This window comes from Mytilus trossulus, chromosome 4, assembly GCF_036588685.1.
Source record: "Mytilus trossulus isolate FHL-02 chromosome 4, PNRI_Mtr1.1.1.hap1, whole genome shotgun sequence".
In the NCBI taxonomy this organism is placed as follows: Eukaryota; Metazoa; Mollusca; class Bivalvia; order Mytilida; family Mytilidae; genus Mytilus; species Mytilus trossulus.
The window spans coordinates 79,405,552-79,426,077 of NC_086376.1; the positions used below are offsets into that span (position 1 = coordinate 79,405,552).

A 20,526-nucleotide genomic window follows, 5' to 3' on the forward strand; every position below is an offset into this window, starting at 1 on the left:
ATTTGCATGTTTCCAGTCTGTAGGTATTTTATGAGTGTTAATAGATTTTTGAAATATGAGTGTGATGATAGGACTGAGATGATCTTTCATTTCCTTTAATACCTTTCCACATAGTTCATCAGGGCCTGTGGCTTTATTCGGATTAATGTTGTGAAGAAGTTTGTTGACGCCCTTTTCTGATATTTTAATTTCATTCATTTGTGGATGTGATGATAAGTTTTTTTTACTGGTATTGGATCTGCAGATGATTCAGTAGAGAATGCCTTTTGAAATTGCTGGTTGAGGATGTTTGCCTTATCTTTGGTGTTTGTTACGAGCAATCCATCCTTTTTTAGTGCAGCTACACCTGAATTATCATTGCTCATGCTCTTGATGTATGAAAACAAGTTTTTTGGTGTGTGCTTTCTGTTGGGAGGTCTAGGATCATGTTTTCAATAATAATGCCAATAGGCTGAACGCATATCTGCCTGCAATGTTTTTTTCATATGTTTGTATCTAATTTGCAGATGATGATTTTTCTTTGATTTTTTGTGCAGACGTTTAGTTTTATTAATCTTGATTCTTAGTTGGTCTGTGATCCAAGGCAATTTCATTGTATGTGTTATTTGTTTTTGTGGTATGTTAGTACTGATTGTCTTTATAAGGTCTTCTTTGAATGTTTGCCAAAGTTCATTGGTGTTACTTGTATTGTATATAGTTTTAATCTTTCTTTCTAGTACTTGTATGTCTGATTTAATGTTTTCCCAGTTTGCTTTTTTGAATTGGCAAATTTGTCTTACTGGTTTTTTGTTCCTTTTCAGTGATATTGAACATTCAGTGAATACGATGTCATGATCTGCATTACCAATAGGTGGCATTAATTCCAGTTTATTTTTTATGTTTGGTGCATTTGTTAAGATAAGATCTAGTATTCTTTCACCTCTTGTTGGTTTGTCTACTATTTGCTCCAGGGAGTGGTCATTTATTATGTCAATTAAAATTTGGTGTTGTTTGTTATCTGGCTTTCCAGGAATTACTGATGGTATTTGCCAGTCTATATGACCAAGGTTGAAATCCCCCCCTAAGATTATAGTTGCTTTTGAGTTCCCATTTGTACGGCTTAGAGATGTATTAAGTTCTTCAAGTGAAGAACCTGTGTCTGAAGGTGGTCTGTAGTAGCAACCAAGAATTAATTTTCTGGAGTTGGCTATATTTACTTCAGCCCATACATTTTCGCAGTTTGTTTGAAGTTCTGAGATTTCATTAGATATGATGTCTTTTGGTATGGCAATTAGGACACCACCATGACTTTGATTTTTTTCATTTGGTGGGCGATCTTTCCTGTATACATTGTAGTCGGATATTGGAAAGTAATCATATGAGGATGTTTCTTTATCTAGCCAAGTTTCAGTTCCAAATATAATATTTGGCTTAACAGAGTCTAAGATCTCTTCTAGTTCAGGTTTTTTGTTTTTTATTGATTGGAAATTTATGTTAAGTACTCTAAGTGGTGTATGTTTGGGTGTTTTTCTCCCTGGTTTATAACATTTCTTTTTCGGAGATGAAGTTGCTTTTGGTTCTCCAGGGCTCATGCATGAATGTTCACTTAGGCTTGAGAATCGATTACTTGTTTCTATTGATGACATATTAAATAGAGATGATGAGAAATTTGGCATTCCACATTGGATGCAATCCCAAGAAATGTTTGATGAGTCCATACAAGAGTACATGCCAGAATTTATTCCTTGACAATCTATATGATACCATGTCTGACATGTATCACAACAAATTGCTTTGTGTTTCCACGTGACAGCTTTGTTACATGTCCCGCAGGGCCACCTAGGTGCACGTGGACCTGGATTTAATTCGGTGTCTCCTGCTATTGTTATGAGCAGAATAAGCAGGTATGTATTTGTATGTTTGATATCTTTGTATTTAAGTTTCTCCAGTACAAGTCTCATGTTGATGGAGTATGTTGATGTTATCTGTGTATGCTGAATACTACAGTTTTCATTTGAGTGCTTGTTTGTGTGTGGTGTAATATAAATATTTATGCTAATCATCAATGAAATCAACACATAGATTGTGATATGCAAATTCATAGTTGTTTACTAAGTTATAACCTTTTGATTTTTGTGCATATAATTTTTATATAGATACAGAGTGCACGAGTTTGGAAGTGTGCAACTTAATCAGATAACATAAAATACCTGGGGTTGTATAATCTTCGTACCCTGGGCTCCTCAGGGTCACAGCTTGGGTAAGATATAGATAGCCTGTTAGTAATATGAAGTATAGGTAGCAAAACAGTATAAAGTAATGCCAGGAAATAGACCGGAAGTTTCTATACCGGATGTTTATATGTTGTCATTGGAATATGCAGTAGTCTTTGTTTCAAGAAAAATTTTGTTTAAACTTTTTGTGAGATATTTAAACAGATTTTGAGCTCAGTGGTGTTTTACTAATGTAGATTTTTGAACTGTGAGCAATTTTTATACTTAGATGTTTCGTAATTTCTAAGAGAAACAATTTCTTTCTCCAGCCAAAAAAGTCGTTCATTCATTCAGCCACGCATGCGCAATGGTTTCACCCTTGTAAATTCTTAAACAAATTCATCACATGGAGATAAAAAGCGATTAAGGCCATTGGCCTCTAACCTTTATTAGTACTTTTAGTTCAAAAATATGTGTTTGCAGTTTAGAATTACGACCAATTGCACTGAACTAGTTCACATTTTTGTTTAGAGACCAGCTGAATCCCCTTCTGTGTTGAGGACCTATTGGTGGCCTTCTAATGTTTTCTGATTTTGGTCGAGTTGTTGTTTTTTTGGTACATTCCCCCTATCCATTGTCAAATTTATCTATTTCCAAAAAAAGATGATGTTTTTGTAAAAGACTTCTACTAATTATAGAAGTAACAGTAGTATATAAAAGGTAGGCAAAAAGAAAATGAAGAAAACATAATTTTTCAACGTTACGACGTCCATTTATACTATTACAATGACAACAGACAGTTATGTTTTTCTTTCTTAGAATAATGTGCGTGATAGATATGAGGTTAATAAAAGCAAATAGTCAAAGTATTCCAAATGCTAAGAAGATAAATATATGGCAATTATGTTTGTTGTATTTAGTTAAGATCTGTAAAAAAAAACTAAGTCTCTTCTGTGCACACGTTTAAAAAAATTTGATTGTATTGATTGCAAAGTATTCTTCATTCTAGACTTAAAAGACAGATTGACTTCACATTTGTTTCATAAAAGAGACTGTTAATCAACACTCCATTTAAGTCCTTTAATATAGATTATTTTAATATATATATTTTTAGTTGATATAAACTCCCAAACAGTTAGAAAATCCTATCCTGATGACTTTAATAGAGGATTGCTGTTCACAATAAAACCATTGCAACTAGTCTTCCTACATTATCGTTGGTATGGTCAAACTGATATATTTTATTTCAATCCTGGTATCTGTGGTGGATATATTCTTTTGACTTGCTGATAAGGGACATCAAGCCTTCCTGGTTTTGATGTTATATTTGTTATTCTCATAGGATTTTGTCTAATGCTTAGTCCGTTCTGTGTGTGTTACATTTGCATGTTGTGTCGTTGTACTCCTTTTATATTTAATGCGTTTACCTCAGTTTTAGTTTGTTACCCCGATTTAGTTTTTTTGTCCATGGATTTATGATTTTGAACAGAGGTATACTACTGTTGCATTTATTTACTTCCACTTCGATTAAGTTAAAAGGACGTAAATGCTATCTAATGTTGTCACTGTCTTATCATTTATAATTTCTGGGGTATTTTTATTTCCTTTTTTTTTGTTTCAAATAAGTCATCCCTAAAACTAGACGCTTTGAGGAATATCTGTTTCTTTCGTTACAAAATCCCCTTTCCTTTTCCGTGATTGTGTCCTCACCGAATGGATTTTTTTTAACATATAAATGAACAAACAACTGTTGTCATACAAGATCTGAGATTTTTTACGCTTCTGGATATTATTTGATCACCCCCTGTTTTTGGTGGGATTCGTGTTCCTCAATCTTAAGTTTTATATGATATGTTTTGAAGTCTGATGTTTGTCTTCTTTTGCAAAATAGTTCATTTTTTAGTTAAAACATTATGAAATTGAGAATGGAAAATGTAATGTGTCAAAGAGACAACAACCCGATCATAGAAAAAAACAACAGCAGAAGGTCATATTGTAATATTCATTCCCTATGTCAAAGGTTGTATCCGGAATTATGAATGTTTCATAAATCATAGTTCTAAGCCGGTAATTACTCTTTTTGGACAGCAAAAGATAAATGGAGAAGCAACGATTTGCTTTTTTTTATCATAGGACTAGGATATAATCTGGCTTATATATATGTATACCAAAAGTAGATTAATTATATACAAAAATGTATATACATGTAAATGTTCTTCAACTTTGAACTTTTTTTCCATTTTCACTATTTTTATTCGAGCATCACTGATGAGTTCAAAGTACAAGACTTTGATTCTAGTTTATATGATGAATTACTTTACATCCACAGGTCGTAGTCTATGCTGGAAGAGATTTTCTCTCGAGAGTATCGAGGGTAGGGTGATAATAATAAATTAGCCGATTATTGAACTTCAAATGTTTCGAAATACTTAGAATTTTCTACCGCAGAAATATTTTACTTTAGTTGTATTTGCCGAAACATTTCTGATTTTTAGATCAGTCATGCTCTTCAACTTCTAACATCATTTGGCGTCACTGATGGGTCTAGTATAGACGACACTCGCTTCTGGCGTACTAAATTATAATCCTTGTACCTTTGATAATCATTGTCTCTTTTTTATTTCATATTTGATCGTAACTAATTAGTCTTTCCTAGACAAAACGCGCATCTGGAGTACAAAATATTGATCATGATATACATCGTGAGTTCAAATCAGTCTTACCACTTTTCCTTTAAAATTCCTTCTGATTTTGTTCTAATCTTATATTTAGTTTTTCATTAAATTCTATTCTTGTGTGTTTGTTCTTGCGTAATTCTTTGTTTTGCAATATGTAGAAATTACTTATTACTTATATTTTGTCGTACAATTTAAGTGCTATTTTTTGTTTGATACTACTATACTGAAAACATTTCTTTGTATGAATTAAAACTTTGTTATAATTTTTTTTGTGTATCCTCATTAAGCTTTGGTGCATTTTGGGGCGATGCATTATGGTGGGATTTTACAGGAGTAACAAAAATGTATCTACATGTACCACCGCTTTTTAATTGATTGATATGTTAGCGAAAGAGATCTTTGATGTCTGTCAGTAGTAACTTCGGGTAAACCAAATGTGGCACATTACAATAATATAGAAAAATTTATGGTGAAACCGGTTATAGCACATTTGGTTTTACTTCCTTTTTTCTTCCAATTTTTTTTTTTATCTATTTTTTGTTAAATGTTTACGTTAATTGATTATAACTTCATAATGACACATGGAAAAGTCATGTGGTCTTTTCCAGTATAAGATGACGTATGATCTTTAAAAACATCAATCGGAAGTAAATGTGTGAAAACCGAAATTTGTTCCACTTTTGTGAAAACAACTAAGTAACCGTAATTTTTTTTAAGGACAATTATGCAGTTACGTATCGACTGACACCGGAAGTGACCCTTTGTTAACCAAAAGAAGCTATCGGTCTACCTAAGAACCTATTTATTTTTGGAGACAGTGTTATGTTAGCCATCGTCTTCTTTTCACAGAGAAGTCCCTAGCAACCAAGTATGTGTTGTTTTTTTCAATAAGGGTGAAATTTCTTTTCTTATAACAGAATATATATCTTCAGATGAATTTTGTGTAACTAACTATTTCTATTAATTCATGTAAATGTACATTGATTCAAAAGATTATGTTGGGGTTACCAGTTTTCTCACATATTAGAAGCATTTACTAAAAAAAAATTATATATAAGGTCTGGTTTTTTTTTATACTCAAACTAGTTACTTGTTTGAAACAAACTGAACATGAACCATAAACATGTTAAATAGGAGAAATAAAAAAACGCAACGCACGAAAAAATGTTTCAGACATAAACCATTTTGGAAATATTTAAAACATGTCTTTTATCCTGGTTGAAATGATCTTTAACTATACCGACATATAAAAGATGTTTAAAACCAGGTTAATGATTCAGAATAAAAAAAAACAGGCCTTTTTTCTTTTCATAAAAAATCACTTATATATTATCACGGGGAAAGATTTTCAGATGTTCTTTGAACAATTATAGAGTAATCGTGTAAAGATATAAGTCATACATGTAATCAAACTTAATATAAAAGTCATATGTATATTTATATACATTATGTACACATCCATGTATCACCATCATTAATGGCGATCCGATGGATACATCTGTTGTAGGGTTGTCACTGACTCAGACGTACTTATGAATATAATTATTTTCTGTGACTGTATCTTACATTAATTTGTAGGATCCTTTACTATAGATAATTTAGCTGATCTGTAACAATAACATCTTCATGCCTTATATATCATGTACTGCAGTACGCCGCTAGATTAAAACTGACGTGGAAAGGTAACACATGGCCAGCGAAAGCTCTTTTATTGAGAGCCCAGGTGGTCGTGTGGTCTAGCGGGACGGCTGCAGTGTAGGCGATTTGGTGTCACGATATCACAGTAGCATGGGTTCGAATCCCGGCGTTTTATTACGACCAAAGATATTACCCTTTGTTTCTAATTTCCAATTTCTATTTCATTTAATTAAAATAAATGTTACAAAGATAATCCAATACTAAAGCTAACATGATTAACGACTAATTTTGTCAGTAGAAACAACCTTGATGATAATGTCAACTATGTTTACTATCTCATCTACAGTGAAACTATCGTCTACGATACACTATCTTACAGTCCTTTTTAATATTGACGGTAACACGTTCAGTATTAGACATCTTTTGATACATCCTCTTTATCTGCATGCACGGTGTGAATTTCTTTTAATTAGCATGTTGAAAATCACTCAGTTTCCGTTGTTAATGTTTTATCCAATGTATTGGCCAATTTTCTGATTTTTCCGACTTCCTGAGTACATTCGTTTTCAAGTGAAGCCTTTATCTTTTTTATGACTAACTATTCAACCTTCTGCATAGTAGCGTAAAAGTTATTTCTCAAATGCAATTTTATATGTGTCAGAATTAAGAAGGAAATAATTTTTCTCTGATTTATAATTTTTATCACATTTAATTAAATGATATGAATTATATCAAGTCATCATCTATGCGTCCTTATTAAGACATTCATAATACAACTGTACGGAAAGAGTTCGACCTTCAAGATTATGTTGCCTGTTACATACCTGCACTGCACCTAAAACAAAAACACATAACAAGTCAATATGGAGGTTCACGTAATAGTTATAACATGATAATTTGAATGTAAATAATAGCTATTGAAAAAATGCAATATGTGGTGTGGGTTACTAATCATAAAGATAAAAATAAGATTTTATTCAATTTTAGGATTGTTTATATTTTTTCGTTTGCGCTTGTATCATATTTTCCCTCCGGTTTATATGATCCGTTCATCCTATAATGACTCTTAAAATTCAAGAGTCTATCTAAAAATGAGGGTAAATTTTATATCGCCTTCCAAATACCATTTCGATCCCTAACATCACTGAAGAGACATTTATTGTCGAAATCCGGATCTGGTGTAGAAAAAAATATTGACACCTTATGTTTGTGGCATGACATCGTGGCCACAAGTTAATTGTTTTCTGTTTAGTATTATATTTATATTAAGATCCATTTTGTTACATCTTATGATCAATTTTATTTGGCAATCTCCAATGGCAGTCAACAGGGTTAAAGAAACATCAGTTGTTCGACCTGTTAGTCAAATGCATTTTGTTTAAATATACTTTTTCATTTTTTTTTGTATGGTCTTCTGGGAATTGTTGTTTGTGCTGTATTTAGATACTTCTACAACGAAATTTGTTTCACATGCACACGTATAAAAATTGCGGTTTTCATCCAACGTAATCCTAGGTTTGAACGTAGTTTTCAATTTAGACGTGTTGTATAAACGCCTAAAAAAGTGTACACAACAACTCCAAATACAAAGAAGGTAATTATAAACGTAATTATTTATAAATATTTCGGATAACAGACATCCTTCCTCAGTCAGATTCTGGTGTTGAATAAATCAGCTTTAAGTCTTCTTAGATTATACTTCTCTAGATTAGACAGAATCTTTTTAGGCGTTTATATAGTTTATTTATTGTATACATGTATCGTTACTCGTAACGATCCAGCGCCCTCGTGGGGAAAATGGTTGACTACTATCAGACGTTTTATATATATAATATACATAAAATTGAGAAGGGGAAATGGGGGAATGTGTCATAGAGACAATGACCCGACTTAGTGACAGAAAATAGCCGATGGCCTCCAACGGGTCTTCAATACAGCGAGAAAATTCCGCAACGGGGGGCGTCTATTTCCTGGCCCTAACCAATAATGTACTAGTTCAGTGATAGTTGACTTCATACTAAACTCCGAAATATACAAAAGAAACACAAAAATTATAATAAAAGACTCAAAAAGGCCAGAGGCTCTTGCGTTTGGAAAGGCGCAAAAATGAGTCGGTGTTTAACATATTTTGTGAGTTCTGAACCCTCCTATACCTCTAGCCAATGTAGAAAAACAAACCACATACAAAAAATTTGTTAAAGAGAATTCCGAGTTCGATGTCAGAATTGGTCACAAAAGAAACTAAGCAAAATGACAATGACGCATAAATTAACAGATGACTGCTAGCAGTTACTGACATGCCAGCTCCAGACCTAAATTAAACCGATTGAAAGATTATGTCTTCATCATATGATTATCAAGCACATTCTATCCGGTTAGGGTTTAGCATCAAACAATCATTAAGTACTAGTATATGAGAAGAACATAACCCGTGTCATGCCAGCTGGTTTTAGAATAAATGTGTTTATTTCTGATGCAAAGACCCTATAAGTGAAAGCCAACATAAGCCATCTTTAATGACACGACAACAGTAACGAAACTATATTCCTTCTGAATGTGTCTGTTCAAATGTGTGTTAAGCTTTTAAGGTGAATGCCGTCATTTTTAAAAAAAATACATGCATTTTTATATTTTTCAAAGTTTCTAAAGGAACTTCTGCGAGGAACAAATATTCGTTGACGTTGACACTGAGCAAATTGGAATATTTTTTTTTATGGAAATAAAAGTAGTAAAATATAGTGAAATTCCACGTAAACTATCATATCATGCAAAAAAAAATATAAAAGAAGGAACTTAATAAATAACCTTTTTATGTGGTGAACAACTAGAGTATTGAAAAAAATAACAATTTTTCTATTGTGAGCATTTTCTTTCATACAATAAACAAACTTACTGTCAGGATTAGTGAAGTAAACCACACATCTCCCTTCATCCTCCACTAGCTTCACTTCCCTTACACCTTCGACCCCTGATCGCCTTTTATTATTAAAGTAGTACTCCATTGTGTCTGATGATGTATTGTCTTTGTATCCAGTGACAACAATACAGTCTGTTATAGGTACTGTGTGTATGCTTAGATGGCTGCCATCCAATTGTCTCTTCATACAGGCTGTCTGTAACTTCTCTATATCTATTATGATTTTTAACACACGATAACTTCTATATGTTTTTAATAAGTTTAACCAGTTGGTTTTTTTTCGGCCCACAGTACAATGATGTAAGACAGATTGTATTTGATTTGACTTACTATTCTGTTGAAATGTTGACCTTAATATTGACTTATTACTCTTAGGAAACAGATTATTTTTATTTATTACTTTGGTTGCAATGAATTACATTGATTTCCCAGTTGAATAAAAACCGATAATTTCACATGTGAAATAAACGTGGTTATTTCGCTCTCTGACGTCATATAACAATAGACGTTGTCAAGACGTCAATAACGTCGGATCAAAACAAATTGTAAATGCGTAGGAAAAACATATAGTTCCTTACAATTTCTACATTAATTTCATAAAAAAAGCCATTTGACTATGTAATAAAAAGTATAACTAATCGCCGTATTTGAATATCAAAAATAAGACAACTTGTGACCGAAGGACGCTATGGATTAAACTCGTGATGCGCACTCGTTTAATCCATGCGTCGTTCGGTCACGCGTTGTCTTATTTTTAGATATGAAAATACGGCGATTAGTTAAACTATAAATGATATGAATACTGCTATTTTATATCTGTTCAGAAATATATCCGTAACACTCACTGTTTTGTTAGAGATTTTCTTAATTTTTGTTTTAGTTATCTTTCATTAATTAATTTAATTATTTATTTATATATTTATTTACTAAGTTTTTGTTTTTGTGTATTTACTTTAGCATTCCTTTTCTGAATCCCTTCAAAATTAACTAATTGTCCTACTACGTAATCTTAGTGTCTTCCCTATATATATATCTCATGACTAATAAAGATATTTGCATGGCTAATTAAGGTACTTGAATAAATGATGATAAATACATACCTAAAAACACTTTACATTTAGTAATTAACATTGTTAATATGCATTTGCTAATATGTGCTCATAAGTTACATACGGAGTATATACCTCCCAATTTATACGATATCCGTGCTTGCATTTCCTATCATTACTTTGTAGATAGAGGGTTACCGCTCACAAGAAGCTTTTAAGCCAAGACATCCAAATGGCAAAGTTGAAATCATCCCTTCGTTCATTTTACGGAAGCCATCACGAGTTGGTTGACCGTTATAGAATAACCTTTTCACAAATGATATCGAATATGTTCCTTACGTCGTAAACATAATCTCCTTCCCTTTCATGAATCTGACCTACCGAATTAGACTATTTACCGGATTTATTATCACATAAGCAACACGACGGGTGCCACATCTGGAGCAGGATCTGCGTACCCTTCCAGAGTACATGAGATTTTGGTGGGTTCCTCTTGTTTATTCTTTAGTTTTCTATGTTGTGTCATGTGAACTTTTGTTTGTCTATTTGTCTTTTTAATTTTTAGCTACGGCGTTGTCAGTTAACTTTCGCTAAATATATGAGTTTGACTGTCCCTTTGGTATCTTTGGTCCCTCTTTTACTGTAACATGCATTTTTCTCAATATTGATTGTTTAAAATACAGTTATTTATACTTGATTAAAACCTTGCCTGTTTAGTTTAAATACATTTATTTATTATATGGTGGATTTGGAAACAAGTTATCGCAACTTATATGAGTCCCTCTTAACTTTTTTGTTGTGCCTGTGTTGCCCAATCCTTTTCATATATTTATGAATAAAATGTGTTTTAAATCAAATACAAAAGCAGTTTAAATATAAAAACAAATAATAACCTTATAAATAGTGTCTGAAGACAGATGCATGAAATTCGTTGCATGTTTCGCGTGACGTAAGGAACAAAATCAATTTCATCTAAAATCAGTGTCAATGTTTAAATGAAGTTACGTGGGTGGTATGATGGTAAGATGTTCAATGTTTGGCTTGGCATAAGACATTTCTTTGAAATTGATATTCGGTTATCTAATACAAGACAACTTAGTATTGTTGTATAGGTTTATAGGCAAACGTTATTGTCTCAAAATCAGAATAATATGCTTTAGACTTTTTTTATGGTAATTGGTCTTTTTGTTTAATTTTAACTTCTGAATTACCATGAAAAATTGGACATAGTATATGGATCCGATACCATGTATGGAATATATTTATTGCTTTAACGTCTTCATGCCCTGATAATGCATGCACCATTAGTGGCTATACATTTAAAACAGCAAGCATATGGGCAATTTGTTTTTGTCTTGTTTCAAGCAATGAATGCCCAATGTTGCTTTAATTCTTATTCTTTTACTTTAAATACATTTGTTTTATTCAAACCATCATTTGAGTTGCGTCTTTGTGTATGATATATTATCATTCTTGAGCCAAATCAAATATAAAAAAAAACCAATTTAATCGCATTCTAAAGATTCACTTTTACGGTTAGTGTAAATTGTAACTGATATAAAAATGACGTGCCATTCTAAGTCGTTTAAGGCTCAAATTTTCATACTTTAGAATAATATATATTGCTTTATTTCATTTTACCTGGTGGTTGTGCAAATGTAACTATTGCAGTCCCTTCTGTCTCACCATATATTAGGTCTACTGAAATACATTTAGATTTAAATTGAAGAAAGTTTTCCAGTCCATTTTTAGTGGTTGTAGGGCTGATGCAAGTTATATATACTTTATTGTCATATTTAGAAACATATTTTGATGGATGTGGTGGGATGTGACGTTTAACATTCACAGTACTTCCATCAATTCGAAGGCGGCTTTTTCCCATTACTGAGTCAATGGCTAAAATGTAGAAAATTGAAGACAGTTTTATTTTTCATCGTGACTTTTTTTTATACAGTTTGTGACAAATAAATGTACCAAACTGAAAAGAAAATACAGACAAAATAATAAGCAGCATTAGTTTCAAAGAATATAAATTAAATCTACGTATAGTTTACAAAGTATAGTGTATTAGGTATATTGTTGAAATACAGTCAACATCAGAAATATCTTCCTATCTTCTAAAACCAGTAAGATATCTTTGTCAGATTTACTTGTATGAATGTTCACTTTTTAGTTCTGTTGTCTTTGTATATACGTGGTGTATATTTGTACGTACACGCACAGTTTTGGCTGCTGGATTCCAATTATGTCTGTTCGAGTTGCTCAGTCACTGTGACATTGCAACGGACCTATAACCAATTGTCATACAAGTGGGGGTTTTAGCTAGCTATAGAAAAAAAGTTGAGCCACTGATTTCATCAGAAAATGCCGATACTATGTTAGTTATATGACAATTACTTTCGTTTATATAGTCAAGCGTAAGATTTTGTCCTGTTTTATATGCTTCCTGTTATAAGCATTTACTTTGGAGGTACTTTTGATAACTATTTACACCACTGGGTCGATGCCACTGCTGGTGGACGTTTTGTCCCCGATGGTATCACCAGCCCAGTAGTCAGCACTTCGGTGTTGACATGAATATCAATTATATGGTCATTTTTATATATTTTCTGTTTATAAAACTTTGAATTTTTCGAAAAACTAAGGATTTTCTTACCCCAGGAGTAGATTACCTTAGCCGTATTTGGCACAACTGTTTGCAATTTTGGGTCCTCAATGCTCTTCAACTTTGTAATTGTTTGGCTTTTTAACTATTTTGATCTGAGCGTCACTGATGAGTCTTTTGTAGACGAAACGCGCGTCTGGCGAATAAAATTATAATCAAGGTACTTTTGATAACTATTTTATATTATCTGTTTCCTATACCTCTTTCAACAGAATACACTTCTTGTCTTATTTTCGTATAAACAAACAAATATAACATTAATTTAAAAAAGGTACTTTTCATTTACGAGTATTTTTTTTTGTTGAAACTGCTTCTCGTTGGCCGTGTGGTAGCGAGCTTATGCGTGACACCTTGAGTATACTACATACTCATGTCAAATTAGGCAAAATACTTTCTACATAAGAAAATACCTGAAACAAGTCAGGAATATGAGAGTTGTTATCCATACATTTGGTGTATTTGAGCTTTTGATTTTGTTATTTGCTTAGAGACTTTACGTCTACGTTTTCGTTTAGAATTTTTCTGTAAGTTCATTAATTTTGTTAATTTAAATTTTGTTTTGACCAGTATTTCAGAAAAGTGTCATTTTATTTTAAAGTGTACAATTATAGACAATATTTGAGGGCAATGTATCATTTAGCCCAATCACCAATGTAATATTTCAATATTATTGATTTCTTTATTTTCGTTATCGAAGCATGCACAGAACGAATTATTTGCTGCTTCCAGACACTTTATTTTATATCGTAATTCAAATGTACAACATACCACTTTCCTCCTCAAACCAGATCATGTACATTTCTTTCTCTTCAATAAATTGCATCTTTACAACGTCAGCATTTGCAACTTTGCGGCTTTCAAAATAATATCTTATGGTATCTTCAGAAGTGGTTGGTTTCATTCCCCTTACTTCTATAACAAACTCAGTGGGCATGTCTGTCGTATCTTCATCCCCTGATATTTGTGCATCATCCTCTACGTATGGTGTTGCTGGACGTGGAACAAATATCTCGACATCGATCTTCGTCTTCTCAAACAGCAATGGCATTCGGCTTATAACACGTTCAGCAACTGGTCCAAGAAAGAAATAAAGAAATATTACTAAATTAGTAGTATTTGTAAACACTATTTATTGTCGACATCTAGAAAACACTGATTGGTGCATGCATTGGTTCAACTTCAATGATTATTTCATGAGCAAATCATATGCCGCATAGTCAGCTGTACAAAATAATGATCGAAAAACAAATAGAATCATTTTCATAACAGTGAGGTAAATCGCGATACTTATGTGGTAATATTACTGAAACACTTACCTTTAACTTGTTTGTCATCGGCTATAGATATTACACTGCTTTAAGTTACGCTCACTCAGTTGGTCAGAGGACCTCGAGCAGACCCCTTCATTATGATTTGAATAGAAGAAAACAGTAAAGAACATGCAAGTGCACGAGAAGAAAAAAAGAGAGTTTTAAAATTAACACACAAAGTTCAGTTTTAGTTTAGTTTAGTTTTGATTCAGGTGTTTCAGAAAACATTTTAAATGTCTATAACACATAGTATATGACAACTGGGCGCAACAGACGAACGTTTTTATAATCTTGCCCAGTCATTTGATAACCTCAGCCCGCCAAGCAATTGTCATGTTCACGCTGTTATGAAAATGATTTTATGTAAAACAGCATTAAACGAAAACCAATAAATGTCAGGATTCTATCTTTGACAAATTAAACATAAAGACTTATGTTATTTATTTCAATAAAATCGTTAATAATAATTTTTGCATATTTCTTTATATAACGATTTTAGTAGAAATGATTGATTGAGATTGAAGTCACTTTTGATTAATACATGTATCTGTATGTGTTTGTGTGAGCTTTTAAGACTATTTGAAATGATTTTTCTCATTTTTGTAGCACTGACGGTTTTATTTTACAAATAAGTCTTTGTATATTTTTTTGAAATTCACAAGAACATTGAACTATAAAGGAACTTGATTTGCGTGAAAACTTTTGTCAAAAAGAAATTATCCCTAGCCCATCTCCCCTGTTTCCCTGTGTCTATTAAGGGTCTATTCTTTATGTGTGTGATTTTAATCTGAGAGTAATTTTGATTCAGCAGACCTTTTTTGGAAGAACATTTCCCGAAATTATGTTAACTGCCTAGACGGAAAAGTGTGCAGAAACGTCTAAATGACGCCCTTGAACATAATGGCTACACATAGGGAATGCTTTCCGAAAAAAAATGTAAGGGTATGATGTTTGTGAAAACACACGAATCATTTAGCTATGTGTATGAACTTATGGTTTATATCTTTTAAACATGTTAGTTTTGTATTATAAAGTGACAGTTTCTATTTCTATTACACATTTCACCTAAGAAATGGAAAAAAGTAACGTTTGGACATTGTGGCTAGACATGCGATTTCTTTAAATTCTGCTTCATGAAATTTTTTTTTTTACATTTGAAACTTTGAAAATGCTTATCGTTTTCAGAACTTTTTATTGAATATAGTTTTAATATGATTTGATTATATTATAGTGATAATAAGAAAATTCGAAATTTGAGTAAGTTTCCGCATAGCACATAAAGACAGGTGCCTCTGCTGCCATACTTCGTTGAGGACTTCCTTCAAATTTCAGCCAACGCCAAATAACGGCTATGAAGTTTTACTATAGATCTAGTAGGAATTATGCAGATTTTATGTGCAAAATTCAACGGTGCTTTGGAAAATGCATTTTGTTCAATCTGAAATGCTACGCCGGACATGCAATTATTAACGTAAGAGCAAGATTTATGTGATCAACAAAATAAATGTATGGTGCAAAAAATTAAAGAATTGACTTTAAATAAGAAAATCATATCTTTCTGTAGATATATGCATGTTGGTGAAAGGTTGCTGTTATAAAATCATATTATATCGTAATTTTAATCCGAACGCATTACCGTGCGTAACGTCTATGTTATCAAACGAATTCTAACACATAGTAATTTACCACCCTGAACTGATCACGCAATTAATCAATTTCGTTTAACATTTATATCTATTGTACCTAGAAGAATATTTCTGCCAATCTGTACTCACCGTCATCCTCTTCAAATGAAATGATAGCAGAATAACTGTCTTCATCATAATCCAAATCTTCAATTTCACCACCACCAGATTTTCGCTTGTTTTCAAAGAAAAATCTTATGGCATCTTCTGCAGTACCAGAAGGTATGTTAGAGACTTTAATCATTTTGATGTTCTGACCAGGACTTTCAATAGTAGTAAGCTCCTGGTATTCTGGTGGTTGCCAAGTTTGTTCCTGTCCTGGTCGTTGTATTCCTATATCACCTGCATATGGATAAGGATAATTTTGATAGACTGGATATCCAGGATTCCCAGGAAAGACAGGTTTATGATTATGATAAGGTTGAACGGAGGGACCTTGAACATCATCTGGACCTTTTTTCTCACATGTATTTTGTTCCTGAAATCTATAATATTGATATGGCCAATGCCCAGGTGGCATGTAGGCTCCAGGTGGTATGTATTCTCCAGGTTTATGTTGATTGTATTCACCTGGTACATGTGGATTGTAGACTCCAGGTCCATATGGATATTCTATTTTGGGCATTTTTTCACCAGGTGGTCTATTCATCGCATGCTCAGATTTTGGTATCTTGTCATCTGGATGAGAAGGTGGTCTGTGTATTTCAGTTTGTGTTGAGTGTCCTCCATATGGTGGTAGGTGATGTGGATTATGATTAAGATATCCTGGTCCTGGGTATGGTCCATATGGCTGCTGACCTTGGTCACCTTTAAGTTGCTGTTGAAACGTTGGTCCTGGCATTGGCATACTTTCACAAGGAGATATATCATCATAATTTGGTGGTTTGATTGTTGCTCCCTCTGGTTGGTTTGTTGCTCCTGTTATCTCAAAAGAGTCCCCAGAACTTTCTTCCTATAATATACATCTACGTTGAAATAATTGCACTGATTAAAAAGAATATTTGGATCTCCATGATTTCACAATAAAAATTCTTAGTAATATAACGGAATTTTAATATTTTAATTCTAGTGCAACCTTAAATAGGTTTGAATAACCTTCAAATTTCAGTATACAAGTTAAAACGATTGATTGCCTAAAGTTGTGCACACAAGTCTAAACTTCGTGTGTCTTATTGAAATATACGTCTATATTCTTGCAGAGGCATTTTATGGAACTAACAGTATTTTTTTGAAGATTTATTGGCATCAATTTTTGATTTGATGGTCACAAGTATCGCTTTACCGGATAAAAGAGGGACGAAAGATACCAAAGGGACAGTCAAACTCATAAATCTAAAACAAACTGACAACGCCATGGCTAAAAAATGAAAAAGACAAACAGATAAGTGATACTTAAATTGAGAATGGAAATTGGGAATGTGTCAATGAGACAGGCACCCGACCAAAAGCAGACAACAGCCGAAGCCACCAACGGGTCCTCAATGCAGCGAGAAACTCCAACACCAAGAGCTGGTCCCTGAACCATAACGTATACTAATACATGCTTGTATATTTAGTTCCATGTTCTGATAACTTTATCAGGCACTTCTTAAGATAAAGTGATGAGGATAGTTTTGAAATGATTAAATATCATCATGCAAACTGATGCTTCAGATTGCGTTATTATTATTTCCTGATAAACGTTTCACATTATTTTCTTCAATTCGCCATAAATCAATAAGGGATTTTCATCCATGAGACAGAACCCAATTTCACAGAAAATCCATCAAGCTATAAGGGTATACACCGAGTCATCAACCAAAGAAACTATCTACCTTTATGTAAATTGTGATGTTATCAAAAATTCCAAAATTTAAATTTAAAAATAAATAACGTCTGCAAAAAAAAATCAATTTTAACATTATCTTAGATTTTTCATACATTAAGGTATGTGTGTATATCAGATTAATTTTTCAATCTTACCACATATAGAATTGAGGATAAGGAAATGTATCGGGTCAAAAACACCAATGGATTTTCAAAGCAGCGAAAAAAATCCCGCAACCGGAGGCGGGTTTCATCTAGCCTTAAGCCATAATGTATACTAGTTCATCAAAACGGACAGCACGAAAACATATATAAATGATTCAAAATTTTATTAAAAACACACAACTTCATGAATAAAAAAGGTTAGAGGTTTCGAACTTGGGAGGTGTTGTTAAACTTTTTTTTTGTGAAATTTCAACCTTCCCCTATACCTGTGGAATTAAAAAAAAACACACAGTGATACTTAGAGAATCAGTTTTAAAGAAGTCAAAGTCCGATGTTATAATATGTTACAAAAGAAACTAAGCAAATTAATAATGATAAATATAATTAACATTTTATTTCTGAGGCAAATATTCTATGGAAGAATTGATTTTTTTTTTTTAAATATGTCTTTAATGTTTTGGTAACAATATCGTCGCAATATCCCTTCTGTTTGAAAGCTTGGTTAGTTTTGAGGTGAAAGTCGACATTGTTGTGCTTTGTGTAGAATACCATAAAAGAAGGGATGTGAAATACCTTAATGTATAAGATGTGCGTTTGTTGATTTAATTTTACGAATGCTGTCTTTGCACTGATGATAACATTAGTAAAAGCTATGACAAGTTTGAGATATCGAAAATCCTAATGTAATATTTTTTTCAGTAATACAGATATTTCTTTCGTTAAAATCAAATGTGATGTACATGATTTCAAAAGGACACGTTGTAGATATGTGGATACACATATTGACTGTGTCCTATAAATTGGTAAATGTGGCTGAAAAAGGGAACTCTCTTCTGTCTTGTTACTTAGTAAAGGTTATCATAGAATGTAAATGCAATTGAACATTCCACAATTTTTATAAAAGGTATATATATATATATATATAAAACGTCTGAATAATAGTCAACGATTTTTCCCACGAGGGCGCTGGATCGTTACAAGTAACGATACATGTACACAATACAATAAATTATATAAACGCCTAAAAAGTGTACATAACAACACCAATAACACAAAAAAGAACTATAAATGTAATTATTTATAAATATTTCGGATAACAGATATCCTTCGTCAGATAGATTCTGATGTTAAATGAATCATCTTTAAGTCTTCTTAGATTATAAACTTTTACTAAATCTTGAAATTTATACAATAAAAAAGGCAAACCGAACATCAGTTAAGACGCTTGCATCATTGCAAAAATATGTTGAATATGAAATAGGTTATATGACTAATTACATCAGAGAGTTCAAATAAATGTTTTAAATAAAAATAATAATGTGCGATATGAACTAGCACAATTCTAAAGCTTTAACAGTGTCGATAATTATGATGTTACAAGAAAGATTGTGTCAATAAGAATTCCAAATAAACAGCATTGAACGGTCTTATTTCTAAATAAACAGCACTGAACGGTCTTATTTCTAAATAAACAGCACTGAAATATTTAGGAATTTAGACCGTTCAGTGCTGTTTATTTAGAAATAAGACCGTTCAGTGCTGTTTATTTAGAAATAAGACCGTTCAATGCTGTTTATTTGGAATTCTTATTGACACAATCTTTCTTGTAACATCATAATTATCGACACTGTTAAAGCTTTAGAATTGTGCTAGTTCATATCGCACATTATTATTTTTATTTAAAACATTTATTTGAACTCTCTGATGTAATTAGTCATATAACCTATTTCATATTCAACATATTTTTGCAATGATGCAAGCGTCTTAACTGATGTTCGGTTTGCCTTTTTTATTGTATAAATTTCAAGATTTAGTAAAAGTTTATAATCTAAGAAGACTTAAAGATGATTCATTTAACATCAGAATCTGACTGACGAAGGATATCTGTTATCCGAAATATTTATAAATAATTACATTTATAGTTCTTTTTTGTGTTATTGGTGTTGTTATGTACACTTTTTAGGCGTTTATATATATATATATATATATATACAACTCGTCTAAACATCAACCCAACAATGTTAGATATGTAAATTTGCTTTCGCAAATTTTTGGTTCTTCCCTCGCCGGGATTCGAACCCATGCTACTGTGATATCGTTACACCAAATCGCCTGCACTGCAGCCGTCCCGCTATATATATACGAGTCTAAATTGAAAACTACGTTCAAACCTATGACTGGGTTGGATAAAAACCGCAATTTTTATACGTGTGCATGTCAAACAAATGTCGTTGTAGAAGGGTCTAAAAACAGCACAAACAACATTTTCCAAAAGACCAAAAGAGTGAAAAAGTATATTTAAACAAAACGCATTTGACTAACAGGTCGAACAACTGATGTTCTTTAACCCTGCTGACTGCCATTGGCGGTTGCCAAATAAAATTGATCACAGGTTGTAACAAAATGGATCTTATTATAAAT

General features: G+C 32.4%; 2 protein-coding genes across 2 annotated transcripts in view; both read right to left on the reverse strand.

Annotated features, from left to right (window-relative positions):
- Nucleotides 1–431: 431 nt before the first annotated feature.
- On the reverse strand, nucleotides 432–1,940 carry LOC134716832 (uncharacterized). Its single transcript, XM_063579844.1, has one exon. It carries the CDS (start codon nucleotides 1,938–1,940, stop codon nucleotides 432–434), a length of 1,509 nt encoding a protein of 502 aa, XP_063435914.1.
- A 5,311-nt stretch (nucleotides 1,941–7,251) lies between these two features.
- LOC134716833 (uncharacterized) overlaps nucleotides 7,252–20,526 on the reverse strand; it is a 31,291-nt gene continuing 18,016 nt past the window's right edge. Inside the window, exons 4-8 of the mRNA XM_063579845.1 lie at nucleotides 16,225–17,086; nucleotides 13,908–14,210; nucleotides 12,116–12,370; nucleotides 9,402–9,638; nucleotides 7,252–7,343 (exon numbers count right to left, since the gene is read on the reverse strand). Of these exons, the coding sequence (XP_063435915.1) occupies nucleotides 7,252–7,343; nucleotides 9,402–9,638; nucleotides 12,116–12,370; nucleotides 13,908–14,210; nucleotides 16,225–17,086 (1,749 nt within the window). The remainder of the gene's footprint in view (nucleotides 7,344–9,401; nucleotides 9,639–12,115; nucleotides 12,371–13,907; nucleotides 14,211–16,224; nucleotides 17,087–20,526) is intronic.